General features: G+C 48.5%; 1 protein-coding gene across 2 annotated transcripts in view; it reads left to right on the top strand.

Moving 5' to 3' along the window:
• The window catches only part of wake (ankyrin repeat and fibronectin type III domain containing protein wide awake), a 442,715-nt gene that overhangs the window by 413,625 nt on the left and 14,915 nt on the right, over window positions 1-14,175 (top strand). For both annotated transcript variants that reach the window (XM_084604717.1, XM_084604716.1), the window contains 3 exons: window positions 10,966-11,098; window positions 11,784-11,936; window positions 12,483-12,730. In XM_084604717.1, the coding sequence (XP_084460843.1) occupies window positions 10,966-11,098; window positions 11,784-11,936; window positions 12,483-12,730 (534 nt within the window). The remainder of the gene's footprint in view (window positions 1-10,965; window positions 11,099-11,783; window positions 11,937-12,482; window positions 12,731-14,175) is intronic.

The raw sequence follows: 14,175 nt of genomic DNA, 5'->3' as shown, positions 1-14,175 counted from the left end.
CAGTCGAAACGCCCCAACTTCTGAGTCAGGTTTATTTTGCAAATACGTTGCCCCGGTACTCGACTTTTTTTCCCGAGCTATGGCTTACAAAAACAGAAGACATATGCGGAGAGGTCCATTTGCACGACTCGGTATAGATTTGAAAGCATCCACAGGAGCTCGCGATGGTTCCGAAGTTAACAGACCCTTTTTATTCACCGAAAGCGGTATACAGACGACACTTTGTCCTGTCCTCGAAGCTTGCTTATTTTTATTCGTCTGCTTACGCATTTATTTGTTTATTTGAATACCTCCTCGCGCTGTTGCCGGAGGATTACGCGCAAAGTGTTCTCCGCAAGAAACCGCAAAATGAGGGAAGAAAATTAAACCTTTTGCAGTACTTCAATAATAAAAAGAGGAAAAAGAAGTAATTCATCCCCCCCCCCCTCCTCCTTAAAAGTGTTATTTTTTTACTTCCGTACCCATAATGGAACTTGGAAGAAGGATGTGGAAGCTGCTGAAGATTATTATTTTTTTTTGGTTCCGAGCAGGGAGGCATTCTAGAGAACGAGAAAAAAAAATAAATAAAAAACGTCCTATTCGCAGTGAGCAGCCTTCGAAAGCAGTTAGTGGCGCCAGGGAGTAGAACAGAACACAGTGGGAGTCGGGAGGCCTATCGCACGTTGATCTCAGGTGGTGGCGCAACGGTCGTCAGAGGGCGATTTCTAGAGGCGGCGCCATAAACACGTTCAACGGTGTCGTCATTCGTGAGGCTTCTTGAGACACTCTCGGATTTGCTTATCGCGGAACGCTTAGCACCACCGCCGTAGTCTGTGGCCGGTGCCGGAAGCTATGCGGGCACTGCGAATGTCTCCTGTATACGGATTACCAATATCGACTTATCTGCCAAAAGCGACCTCCTTCTCTAAATGCGAGCCGACTAGGTACTGCTCAGCGGACGAAATTTTCGGGAGGTTGTTTATTTGACTGTAGTAGGCCATCGCTTACAATCATCCTGTGGCTCGACGATCTTTCTTTGCTGCACTTCGGTAACTGCTGTGGCGCGAGTGCGTTCGATACAGATGATCAATGGCGCAGATCATAGGGACGTGGCGGACAAGAAGCGTGCAGTAGGCCTAGGAAAAATAAGATTCTCCGTAATTCTTGCTCCTGTTAGAGCTAAAACAGTGGCATCGATATAGTTGAAGACACTTGTATTCTTGGGATAAGGTAGAACTTGCTCCCCGCATTACTTAAAGCAACTCTGCTTAGACGAAGATTCTGCGTCGGCACGAGGGTTGTTGGTGATGGTTGAGAAGTTTAATGAAGCAAGGCCAGCTATTGATGTGGAGCTCCATGGCACAAGGTGGTATTCCTCTACAGAACGTGGAGAAAAAGAACCATTTTTCAAGCATTTCGCCCCAGATAAGCCGAGAAACAGGCAAAGGTAAAACTAGTCCCAACTTACCAGTGAGTACCCGGTACAAAGGGGGTCGAACGCAGCGCCTGCAGTTCGAGTAGGAGGCTGAAATCACTAAACCACCTACGTCGTCGTTAGTGTTGGTCGTTCGTATAGTGGCGATCATTTTCAATTCCTTAAAAACATCTGAATGCCCTTTATAATCATTTTTATTTATTTTAAAGTGGAGTACACAGCCGTCCACGACGCATCTCAGCTGAGGCGCTTTCCTTGTTACAGGTATTACTTCTCTGAAGCATCCCAGGTTTATTTTAAAAATATATATATTTTGCACATATTAGCACGACGTTGCGGCTTCGTTTCCAAATTTGGTAGCAGTATTCCAAGGGAAGTGAAATAACCACGGCAGTGTTCAAACGTCGTTTCACATTTAGGTGCGTCTGTATTTATCCCTAAAGCCGCATAGTAACGTTGCTGAAGCGCTTTTTTTTTTTTTTAAATCTTGACTTCGTTGATAGCAGCATTGTCTCGTGATATCACACAGACAACCGATACTGCCCAATCTGCGCCTACCTTTCGGCGCATTACGGCTTGACACAGGAGCAAATGTAATATTGCCATATGTATTACAAAACAAGAAGTATAAATGGTAAGTTTCTAATATGGTTAATTCCAGTAGGACGTACGAAAGCTATTGCGCACCCATGGAAGGGATGGAAAGTGCGTTGCGGTTTGACGCGTGGAGTGACTGGTTGCGGCGATAGCTGTACGACGACAGTATAGAAGGACAAGCGGCGAAAGCTATGACGTTCGATCCTTTCTCGCCTCGCACGGGAAATTCCAGGGGGTTCGAATTCCCTCCACTGCAACTTTATTTTTCGTCTTCTTCTTCTTAGTACGATAGCGCTGCAAGCTGACATACAAGTTATTTTACTGGGCTAGGAACCTCTGGAATATTGCCTTTGGCCCAAACGGAACGCGTTGCTTACTTTGCTTGCACGGATACGCAGTACGTGCACACAATTCCAGCGAAGGTTGCGATCCAATACGAATGTCTCAATTTACCCCCTGCAGTTGCAAGAACTGCACCCGGAGCAAATGCAAAGCGACTAATTTGCAGTCTCGCTCTGGCGGCTGTGTTGGCAGGTGTTCCGCTTATCGAACGAATAGGGGTGCGGAACAATATATTTTCTGTCTCTTTTTCTGCCTGGTTACCGCGGCGGTGACAGCAGCAGCGACGTGTCGCCAATGTGCGCCGCGACGGTATAGTGGTGGTGTTGTGTAACACAATATTCCCTACTGAGCAACATCAGAATGCTAAGCACGACGGTAAAAAAGATGGCCGCGGGCGCGTTCGTTGAACGCCAGGCGCATGTCTTTCGTCATCGGCGCTTCACCACAACGCGGCGTCAGCCGCTTCCAACCCGTAGGTGTACGCTATAGCGGTCGCCGCAGGCAAGAACTCTATGCTGCTGATGACACCAGCACGTGGCCCCTGGTGGAAAGAGCCCATGACCCTACGTCGTGATGACTCATGAGTATTCGTCGTAAGCGGTTGACACGCACATTAGTCTCGGATTAGGTAGCCGAGTAAAAGACTAGCGAGTTCCGGTTCACTGAGGCAGTAGCTGTTCGCCATTTGAAATCGAAGTCGGTCTAAGGTGGGGATAGGGGTCATACGGAGAGCTTTCATTATTCTAGCTCTTAGCGAAGCACTGAGTCGAAGTCCGGGCATGACCCGCGGCTACTTGTCTGGAGGCTAGCAGGTCGTCTAACAACAGTAATCAACTCTTTACTGGTGACACTGGTGGTGCTCTGCAACGTTATTCTTCTTCTTCTTCTTTTTTGTCCCGCCATTGCTGTCTTTTAATAGCGTGCAGCGGTTCCTCTCGATTCCTCTATCACCGCGGCAGCCGACTAACCTAATCCAACCCTACGAATCAGAGTGGTATTTTGGAAAGGGCCCTTCGGAGGCTCGTTGTGGAACAGGTGACACAACGAGTCTGCCGTTGCGCAACGGAGACTCGGCTGGCTCGTTAACTTGTCAACAAAATGGCGACGACGCGAGTCGCCGCTCGACGACACGCCTTATCCTAACATGTTTCCCACTTTTTCAAAACAATGACTGGAAATACGCAGCTGAAGTCTGTCGTCGCGGCCTCTGTGTTTACTTTAGCGTTCGAGGCGGGGAATGCGTCCACCACGCAGCTGTCAAATCTGGGACGTTCCAAAGCCAGTGACGTGTGCGTTCTGCGTCGGCGACGTCATCAATCACGGGCTGGCCCCCTCGAGCTGTATGCTGCTACTTGTTTTCCTTTCAACCGCTAAACTAATCCGTGCTGTCCACGCGTGTCCCTACCGGCTCGCTGGCACCGTGCCTTCAGTCCCTCGTGCGGCTGGCTCGTTAACCTGCATCGCACGTTCCGCTTGATGCCAGCAAGCGGTGAAGCGAATCAACATGAGCAGTCCTCCGCATTCGAAAAGCCATCCGCCGGTCGGCGGACGGCCTCGGTCCGGCTGCAGTATCCCCCTGTCCGTCGGTTGTTCATGTCGTGAAGGAGTAGTGAAGGGGTTTCCCCGTCAGAGGAGCCGTACACTGTGGATGGTGGCAAGCGCCTCCACAATCATTTGTGGAGGGGAAAAATGGCTTCTATTATTTCGGTATTCCGAGCCCGTTGCCGTTAGGGCTCCCTCAAGAACGCGTTTTTAGCACGCGTGGGTCGTAAAATGGTCGGGCGTGCCCATATCGATATGTTCTTGTGACTCCACAAGGCGGTCCCCAGTGTTCCGCCACGTGCGATGCATTATGTTTTCACACGCCGTGTCTAAAAGCGAGGATTTTCTGGCGGTTTCACAATGCGGACCAAAGCTTCAAGGATGCACTGGCAAGGTTTTTCAGATGGAATCCTCATACATTCTCTGTAGAGTGCGCGCTCTCGCACAGCTATACGTGAGTACTTTGCTTCTCTGCGGCGTTTTGGAAGTGCGCGCTCGTGGTTTATCGCCAAATTTTAAATCACTGATAAGAAGCGCGCAGATGCATCATTCTGGAAAGCACTAGTGAAGAGCTTTGTTCAGCTAAGCGGAGTTTGAATGGAAGATTTAATGAACCATGAACCTTAGTAAAAAAGCAAGAGGCAAGAGAAGAAAAAAACTGGGGATACATAAGCTCCTGTTTTAACAGCATGACGCGATAGCGCTAATCGTTCTCGTCTACGGCTCCCCTTGCGCATTATCGTTTACCCACATGCACTTATTTCTTACTCGCCTAATCGTTATAATACCTTAATGAGCGCCTTTTATCCCACACATAATCATTAGCATACACTCATAAGCCACCACATTGCGTAAAATGCCATTCGACATCGACTTAAATCCCCGCTTTAACCAATAAGCCGTACGAACGTGTTTACGCCGTATGAGAGAAGCGGGTCTAAGCCGGGGTCCAATTAGGGTAAATGAAGGGCCGCCTCCCATGTCACCCCCCCCCCCCCCCCCCCCTTTCCTCATATTCCAAGGAGAAGTCCCAGGTGGCATCTCCCGCAACGCGGCTGTGTCATGCGGTATCGCGACGTCACCATACCCAGCGATCAATCATTGTCCGGCGATGCCACCCGCTTATGCCACCCGCTTTTACTATACCACCTGCCAGAGGCATCCTCGATATTTTTCGCTCACAAAGCAGACAACTGCGACATCACCGGCATCAACCCCGGTGCCGGATATTCTGAATTCTGGACAATGAGGTCTCAGACGCTATCGCGTTAAAAAGAAGGGAAAAAAATACAGTCTTTGATGCAAGTTTAACGACCTCATTTAGTGGTCGGAATCGGCCCGTATCCCTCCGCCATAACGCCATATGCGTCGCAGTCCGCAGAGTTCCTTTGGTTCGTGAAAGTTCGTTCGTCGAGCGAATGTGCTTCAGTCTCTGAACTTACTGCCAAGAAATGGACACGCCTTTTTATCCAGTTTAAAGGCAACGCGTGTCCTCTCATTTGTCATTTGCACGTTCATCAAGCGAATGTGCCGCAGTCTCTGAACTTACTGCCAAGAAATGGACATGCCTTTTTATACAGTTTAGAGACATTCCAACGCGTGTCCTCACCGCCCGCCGATGAAGCTCCTCTGTTTCACAAATGTTCAGTATACTTGACAGTTCAGTGCATGCCCCTTTCACTGTCTACATCACCGTTCCTTGGCAACACTTAATTTTGCTCTGCTTAGACGACGCAACTTTGAAGGACCTTGCGAGCCCATGACTGCACACAATTCGTTGCTGGAAAACCCGGTACGGAAATCTGTTTCGTCGCTGAAACTACGAGGGTATATTGCTCGACATTGCGTCAAGACCGCGAGCTGTTTCAATTCCATGAAATTCAAACATTTCGTTCATTTGCGTAATCCAGGTGAGTGTATGAATAAAAAAAATATTTACGCGAGACCAATCTAATGAGTTAAACAGCCCAGAAGGGTAACGTAGTTGCAAACGCACACGGGACAAAAGGAGCGTTTACATAAAAATGCGTAGGTATTCGTGCACAATGCGCTCATTATGGTGTCATGTGTATAACACTAGTCTGGTATTCGTTTAGGATATCAGAAACAGGCCAGCTGAAAGCCAATTGCTCCCATCAGTAGTAGACACAAAGGGAAGTGTTGTTTAGAATACGTGTATTGGAACCATGGCTAGATCATAGACGGTCACTTGGGGACGCCTTTAATTTTTTGACGACCTTGTACTCAGTAGAGGACTCAGCCAAATTCCAGTCTCTGTGTGCGATAGCTGCGTCAGCCGAGTGTCCGTGAGGAATTCAGGCGGGCGTCCCTCCCTTAATATGCGCAATCGATATGCACTGTGGCTCGTCTCAATGCGTACTAGATGAAGTGAGGCGGGGCACCTGAACATAATTTTGATTTATTATTGCAGAATATGAAGGTTTTTCCTTTCATCCAATTTGTTCTGTTTAGAATGCGATATAGAACTTACACGCTTATCTTTTTTTTTTTATTCTTTCATTTATTTTTTTATTATTTTTTTTTTCAAGAGTACAAGATTGAAAACGTCTGAGTGGTCGCTAGAATGCGAAAGGCGTCCAACAGTCTTCGATGTCAGTGTCATTGTGAACCAGGCACGCATCCATAGAGAGGGAGAGTGGACACAAGGAGACACATAAGGATGACATAAGAGAATACCTTTACGAGAAATTAAAAACACTTCGATTTTAGTGCCTGATGCGAACAGATGGCGAAACGTTTGTGACCGCATACCCTTCACGATTTGTCGGTCGCATTACTGTGATTTCTCTATGCGAGCCATTATCCATTTTCTTGGTCGCCACTGAATAAAGGGGAAATACGCACTTTTAAATCGTGCCTGCACTTGACTTAGCCACCGTCCAGTTGCCGACGTCACTTCGTATCGTGTATTCTTTCACGCTGTCAATATTTATACATCGTCTAACTTCATATGTTGTAGACAGTTTCCCATCGGGTCACGGAGCGGAATTTGCCACTGCCGATTCCATCCGCCTTCTGTGACACCCGAGTTCGGGTAATGAATAAATCTGGTCGGAAAATTTCCTTGGCTGAATTAAGTCTTCACCACGTTTTATGGCGTCCCACTTGGCACCATCTACCGGATGCCATTAGCGCGGACGCTCTTGACGACGCCCCGACTTCGGCGAAAGAAAAAAAGAATCAAAGTGAAGAAAATGCGATAACGTAAAAAAAAGGTATGAAACGTCATAGATACGCTTCCTGTACGCGGCAAATTGATTTTATATCAGCCCATCGAACACGCCCCGAATTGATGCGCACAACGAGGCTCACCAGCTCTGCTTTGCGGATCCAAAGAAACCAGTTTCACCTCACAAAACCACAAGACACAATTAAGCTCCGTGCTGTGTAATACTACATATGTTCGCCAGCATTAGCGGCTTGTTCCCCCTAACCACACTTAACAGTTAAGTGGTGGGTGGCCTGGAAGACTCACAGCCTCTAAAAACATCCCGCTTGTCTTTGTTACTACCCGTAATTTTGAACGCGATAGCGTTAGAGGCCCCGTTCATCGAAAATGCGACGTCATTGTCGGCGTTGCTGTTGTGAGCAAAAAATCACGATCATGGCGCTGGCAGGTTGGCAGCTCACATGGCCGTGCACTGACGTTTGGCAGGAGCGGCCAACTCGGGTCTCTCACATTTCATATGGGAGGCTGATATCAGAATTAGCCCGCCAGAACCGTTTACATTCTCGTTACCCGTGCGACACGCAGGCACGTTCATATGGCTTTATGTGTGTGGGTTGGTAGGCTACGCTATACCCTTAAAGGCGAAGCTTAAGTGTCCGCCATAATGTTTCTGCACCCTTTCCTGCTATGCTTAAACCTGAGAGCTCTGACCAGCGCTTATCTTTGGAAGCTTTAAAAGCTTAGTGATGTGTTCACTTGGCCTGCGTCAGGTGAAAAGTGCTTTAGCTGTCATTTTTCTTTTCGGGACACTGTCCCGCCACCCTCTGTTGCGCTGTGCTCCATAGCCGTCAGTTAACCGACGCTATTATCTTCCGCGTTAAAGTCAGCCCCACCGCTGTCTCTGTGTCCTGTATCCTTATCCCCTATTTCAATGTTTCCCCTGTAATCCTCCCCGGTTCCTCTCTTCCCTTTGCCGGGTACGGAACAGTGTCCCCACTGAACCGGCACCAACACCTGGCGAGTAACTTTTTCGCTGCATAAATAAGCTCCACGGATTTCAGATAATCGTATCATATTAGGTCGTACTTTTAAAAGCCTCCTTCGGCGCTTCAAACAGGGTCGCCGGAGTGGTTTCTATGGATGCATCTTAAGGGTTCGCGACTCGGATCGCTGATACATCTTAATTTATAAACGCGGCGCGCAACTCGTAACTGTCCCTCGAAATGGCCTCTATAATGCGAAGCTGCTTGTTGCTAGGCGGTCGTCCATGACGTGCATTGTGTGCCTTATGAATGGTGCGCGCAAATATGCCAAGCTGGTATATCCGTTTCACTTTAATTTTTTTTCCTTTTTGCCTACGGCCTTGCTGGCTTTTCTATAAGCTGGTCATATATTATATGTGAGCTACTTTCCGCAACCTCCACTTTGGATTCGGTCCAGCGAAAGATCTCAAGAAGATTGGAAGTTCGAGTGGCATAACTCCGTTCGCTATTCCATCCCTTTCTCTTCTTTGGCTTCATCTTCTCTACCATCTTCATTTCTCATTGTCTCGCCTTGTTCGCGGTTTCGTACCATTAATCACGCTTTTTCTTTTGCCTTCGCTTAGTCTGAGCTGAGGGGAAGACGATTCGCGACCGCGACTAAATCGCAGGATTAGTTTCATTGCTCGCATTGCGTTCCGCTGTGCTCTTTTCGTTTCACTCGGTGGTGGTGAACTCTTTTATTACGCCCAAAAAACAGGGGACCAGTCAAAGGATCGCTTGCGCTGGCTTAGAGGAGGTCGGCGGGGATCCCTTGGGATGCCGCGGCCTCCACCGCGCGCTGGATAAGCCAGCGTTGGTCTGCTGGCTTATCCAGCGCGATCCCTGGTGCCGCCGGTTACCCACCGGTTTTTCAATGGGTACAAGCTTTCCCACGGCCTGGTGCTCAGCTCTTCTAGGGTGAAATTCTTGGAAAGAGGTGTCACGGCCCAAATAGTTGCGCCGATGTAGCAGTGATCCGTTCCGTCATCAGACAACAATAAGTCCTCCTCGCGCGGCAAACGCCCATTAAACACCCCAGAGACTCCCAGGTCTCTGGGGTGTTTGAGTTGTCTGTGTTGTAATACGTACAAGTCCACGCCATGTGTATGAGAGTGGCCGGAGTTGAGCAGTGTTTACACATGGGGGCTATCTGTTCCGGAAAGATATCCTGCTGTATACGAGGGGGTGTGGGAAGCTGTCAGTTTGTAGTTTGCGCCATTGGACGGCCTCGCGTTTGGTTACGTCCTTCGGGAAGCGTCCTTCGGGAAGCATCCTTAGAGGCCAACCGCGCAGCACACACGCGCATCTCGCTGCACAGGCTTCCCTTTACGACGGCAACGACTGTACGCAGTTACAATCTGCGGTGTATGAAAGTGACTTCCATTTTTCCCTGGTCGCGCCGAGTGGCCAATCCTTTTAGTCATTATTTCATCCATGCAGTGCACATCTGCTCGAATCGAAGGAAGAATCCAGTCTATTCAAGGACTTTCCATATCTCCCAGCGATTCCAATAACTGGGCTCTATTGCGCTGCTGTATTGCAAATGCGGCGACAGGTGCGCTACTTTGGCTGCTTCTCACCAGGCGGAGACGGAAGGGCACGTACGGAGAAGGAAATTGCCCTCTCACGTCGCCACCGCAGCTCATGAAATTTGGATCCTTTTCTCAAGGCTTCTTCTCTGGGAGCAAAACTCTTCTGCTGGGAAACCAGTCGGGATTTGAATGCAGTATGAGAAATTCTGTCATGAGATGAAAATTTGAACGCAGAAGCAATATTTGATTGCCTCCGAAACTGAACAGCACAGTGTGCAAGTATTATCGGCGTGCTTAGCACAGTGACTCTGCAAAGCATTTTAATTTTTAAGGTCCGTCAAGCATTGCGAACCCCGCGACTCTAAAAAATACAATTGACCGCATTTTAGTTTTTATCTAAAAGAGTAGGGTTCGCTGCATGTGGTGCGTTATGCGTAAATACTGTTGTAAATCGCGATGCTGCTCATGATGCATCGGTTGCTGCCCGACGCGGGCTGCAAACAGTCGATACGAGAGACAGCTACTGTGCTCCATATATGCATCTGTGACTGCGCGAAGGACTAGCGCTGCGCTTCGCGGCTAACTCAACTGATATGAGGCACAAAACGCACTGCCGGAGTGTTCAAGGTTATATTGAACACGACTGTAACATTGCCTTGTTTTTGTTTTCTTTTGTAGTTGATTTTTGTGGATTTTCAGCCGACAAAAACCGATCACTATGATTTTGACTTCGACTGTACAACCAACTATAGTGAACTGGAATAATCTGTTTACACATTAAAAGGTTTGGTTTGGTTTGGTTTGGTTTGTAGGGTTTAATGCCTCAAAGCGACTCAGGTTACGAGAGACGACGTAGTGGAGGTCTGCGGAAATTTCGACCACCGGGGCTCTTGAACGTGTGCCGACATCGCACAGCACACGGGCGCCTTACTTTTCGCCTCCATCAAAAAGCGGGCGGCGCGGCCGGGATTGGATCCCGCATTGTAAGGGTATACATCAGTCAAGCGCCCTAACCACTGCACGACAACGACGAGGCACACAAAAAGTTATGTTGTTACTTCTGTGCCAAAGCCGAAGTTGCGTCGTGAGCGCGTTATACATCCATGTGTAAAAAGCGCGCTTGCGCCTATGCTTACACACACTGAAAGCGGATACTGTGTTCTTTTTTCATATTGGGGCTACTTGCACGTATATCCTGATCCAAATGAAAAGCTGATTACTCATCTCACTAAGCTGAATACGGTGGCAAAAATGTTCATCGTTTTGTCTGCATTACCAAAAGAGGCTTTATTGTTCTCTGATCCGTGTCTCACGTCTCCGTCGCAGGGTGCCAGCTGCTGGTGGAGGACGAAGACGGGATTCGCGTCTCTCCGAGTCCGTCTCCCCGCCACAGCCTTTCCTCAGCCGGATCGGGTGCATCTCAGGGCAGCAACCGAGGCGATGGCGCCGGCTCAAAAAAGTGAGTTCCATTCTCACCTTATCTATACGCCAAACACGCACCTGTCAATGCGGACATAGACCTGGAGAATGAAAAAAAAAAGAAAAAAAAAAAATAATAATAATAATAATAATAATAATAATAATAATAAACAGTGGGCACACAATGCTTCGAAGAGTAGTTTTGCTTGCATTGCAGCATTTCTCTGTCGTAAAGCCCCTGCATCATGTCGCCGTATTGTTACAGTAATATTCCAAGCCAAAATATATCCCTGGGAGTCGGGTGTTCTGCTCCTTCTTTTTTTTTTTTTTTTTTTTTTTCGAGATTGCTAACAGACAAAGCCACATTGATGCAGGCGCCATGACTAGCGTGGTGATTGCCTTAACTTCTCACTATATACTGAGACGACACGGAGCTCTTCGCCACTCAACATCCTAGCGATATCTAATACGCCTTGGTCCGGTTGCACTAATTCTTGCAGGTCAGGCGAATACAATGTCATATAAATACCGGTAACTGCTTTAGTAAATTGCGTTCTGTTTATTTAGGACAAGGATCAGTTTATTTATTCTACTGAGTTTACTTATTTGACACAAATGAACACTAAACGCTTCCCGTCGTCTTCATCTCTTCCGGTTTTCGAGAGGTTGTCTTCTTCTGCCTATATCGCTGGCGCGAAGAAACAGCGGTTCCACCCGTCACGCAGGCAGGACCAAGGCGGCGTGGGCGGCGGCCTGGCCAAGCTGGCGCGCCTGCTCATGCAGAAGGAGAAGGCTCCCGGAGAGCGGTCACCGTCGGCGAGCAGCACACTCCTCTCGCCGCCGGGACCTGCCTCGTCCGCATCGTCCGTTTTCGATCCGTACGTACGCCTCACGTGAGACTGTTAAATTTGACCCGAGTTCCGGTTACGCCGTCTTCTATACATCGGTCGTTGTCTTCTAGCACAGCCGAAGGCATGCCGCCTTCCATAATCTTAAATGTCCGACAAGAAGGCCCGGATGTAGAACGAATTCCTTGGCGGACTCTGTGGTAGAACGCTGTTTTACAAGACGAGCGTGTGCCTGGAGTTAGATTGATCCGTCTAGCCCGAGGCGACTAGCAATTCGATTTCATTCGGTGTCAAGGGCGGAAATGCGGGCATTTGGGCCGGAGCAACTCTAGCCTGCCACTCCACTCTGGGGTAGGTAAGGATCAAATGCAGGGAAATGAAGAGAGAATAAAGAAGGCAGGTGCCGATGGCGTAACATAGTAATCTGCCTATGCGGTATGCAAAAGGGAGAACGGCCTCACACGTCAGACACACGAGCACGTCGTTAACGCATGCCTCGGAGTGTCCTTCAGCACACCGCAGATTGACCGTTCTTTGAAGCTCGAGTGACGCAGTTTTCTGTGTCCGCTGGAACAGGACCACGGGCTTCCCCGGTGTGCCGTCGACGCCGCTGCGCCGTTCCGCCAGTATCGACAGCCTGCTGGACGCGACGGCAGCGGCTGCGGCGCAGCAGCAGCAGCAGCACGCGTCCTCCTGTCTGGCCTACAACGGGCCAGCCGACGAAGCTTCGTTCCAGACCACGCCGACGTCTGGCCATTCACCGCGACCGGGAGCGCTGCCCAACTCACCCAGCGTCCCCAGTCGGCTCGCGAAGGGCGTGCCAGGTGAGGAAAGCGATGGACTATTACGTTCCCTAGCACCTCAGGTACGCGGAGACGGACAGTGATGTCTGCTCGCCTACATGTCTCGTCACGTGTGTTTTGAAATAGTTCGAGGCAGTCAGAGGGGAACTCGGGATGCTAGCTCTTCGACACCGTTTCTTCTTGCACCCCTATGTCTTGCGCTGACCAGGGACTTTACAGCAAGGCACGAGCAGTTAGTGTCCGATATTTAGTGCAACGAGACTGCTGCGTCAGCGTCATAGCTTCTGGCTTGCCACTGTGAGGATAGGGAGCCCGTCTCAAGGCAAAAATCAAAGCGGTCGTTGCATATTGGCGGGTAGTTCCTTAGAAAATTCGACGAGAGGAGTATTTGAGCGCGCCTCGCATGCCTTTGCATTTTGCTCTGTTGTTGGCTTGCTTGTTGTGCCCACTCTTCCGCATGCTAGTGCGTCCTGACCGTAGGCCGCCGTTATGTTATGTCTGTATGCCTCGTGCTGCATCTACCGTGAAGCCTGTCCGTTACGTGTTGATGTTGTAGATGGAAGAAAGCACGGGATTAGAATTAGGGACGCAGTCAAAGTTCTTGTCGCATGTATTGGTTTGTATGTGTTCTGCACAGGCGTTAGCAACCACACTAATTGAAATAGCCTTGTAGGCCCTAGTTCGATATTCCATTATATCAGCCTTAATTTTCATTCTCATAGAGCACCTTACACGAAGCTGTAATGCTTTTACTGCGGCAACGTTGCCTCGATTTCATTTATGGGCAAGTTCTCCAGGGATATAAAACATTGTAGAATAATCGATCAGCTGGTTGTTTTCGCATGCCTTCATTAATGTATTTTACTTTATCATGCTTACTGTGCAGCGCTGTCTATAACTAACGTCCTGTTTGTAATTTTGGAAAACAAAACTAATTTGCAAGCCAGTGGTTATTCGGTGCACGTGTTTAATTGATATTCGTGAAGTTGGAAGCATGTTTGCTTTATTGCACATGCTCCCTAACTGTACTGGCCTGTTCTGAATGTTTTATTGGTTATCTGTGGATATTTTATTCAATAGGTTTTAATCAAACCTCAATAGATGAGAGTCAGTAGTGTAGAAAATTATTGGCCTTAAAACGGTATTGGTCGAGCGCTGTTGTGGATCCTGAGACTAGGTGGGCATTAGAAGAATGTGTGTATGAAATCCCAGTGCATGTTAATTAAGGTTATTACTGGAAACAGTTGATACGAATTTATAACATGGCGTCCAAGCTGACACTGACTACCAGAGAGGGTGTGAGGTATAGTTGGCGGTTGCTTTCGCATGTATTGTTATGTTCTGTGTGATGATGCACTGGGTACAGGGTGGTCATTTCGACAATACTTTGCACCACTGTGTACAACAAAACACAAACATCATCCTACAACAGAAGACACATCATTTACTTTTCTCACAGCCCAATG

The sequence above is a fragment of the Amblyomma maculatum genome, chromosome 5 (genome assembly GCF_055883805.1).
Source record: "Amblyomma maculatum isolate TAMU_Amacu chromosome 5, ASM5588380v1, whole genome shotgun sequence".
Taxonomy (NCBI): Eukaryota; Metazoa; Arthropoda; class Arachnida; order Ixodida; family Ixodidae; genus Amblyomma; species Amblyomma maculatum.
This window is presented reverse-complemented; position numbering and strand designations above follow the sequence as displayed.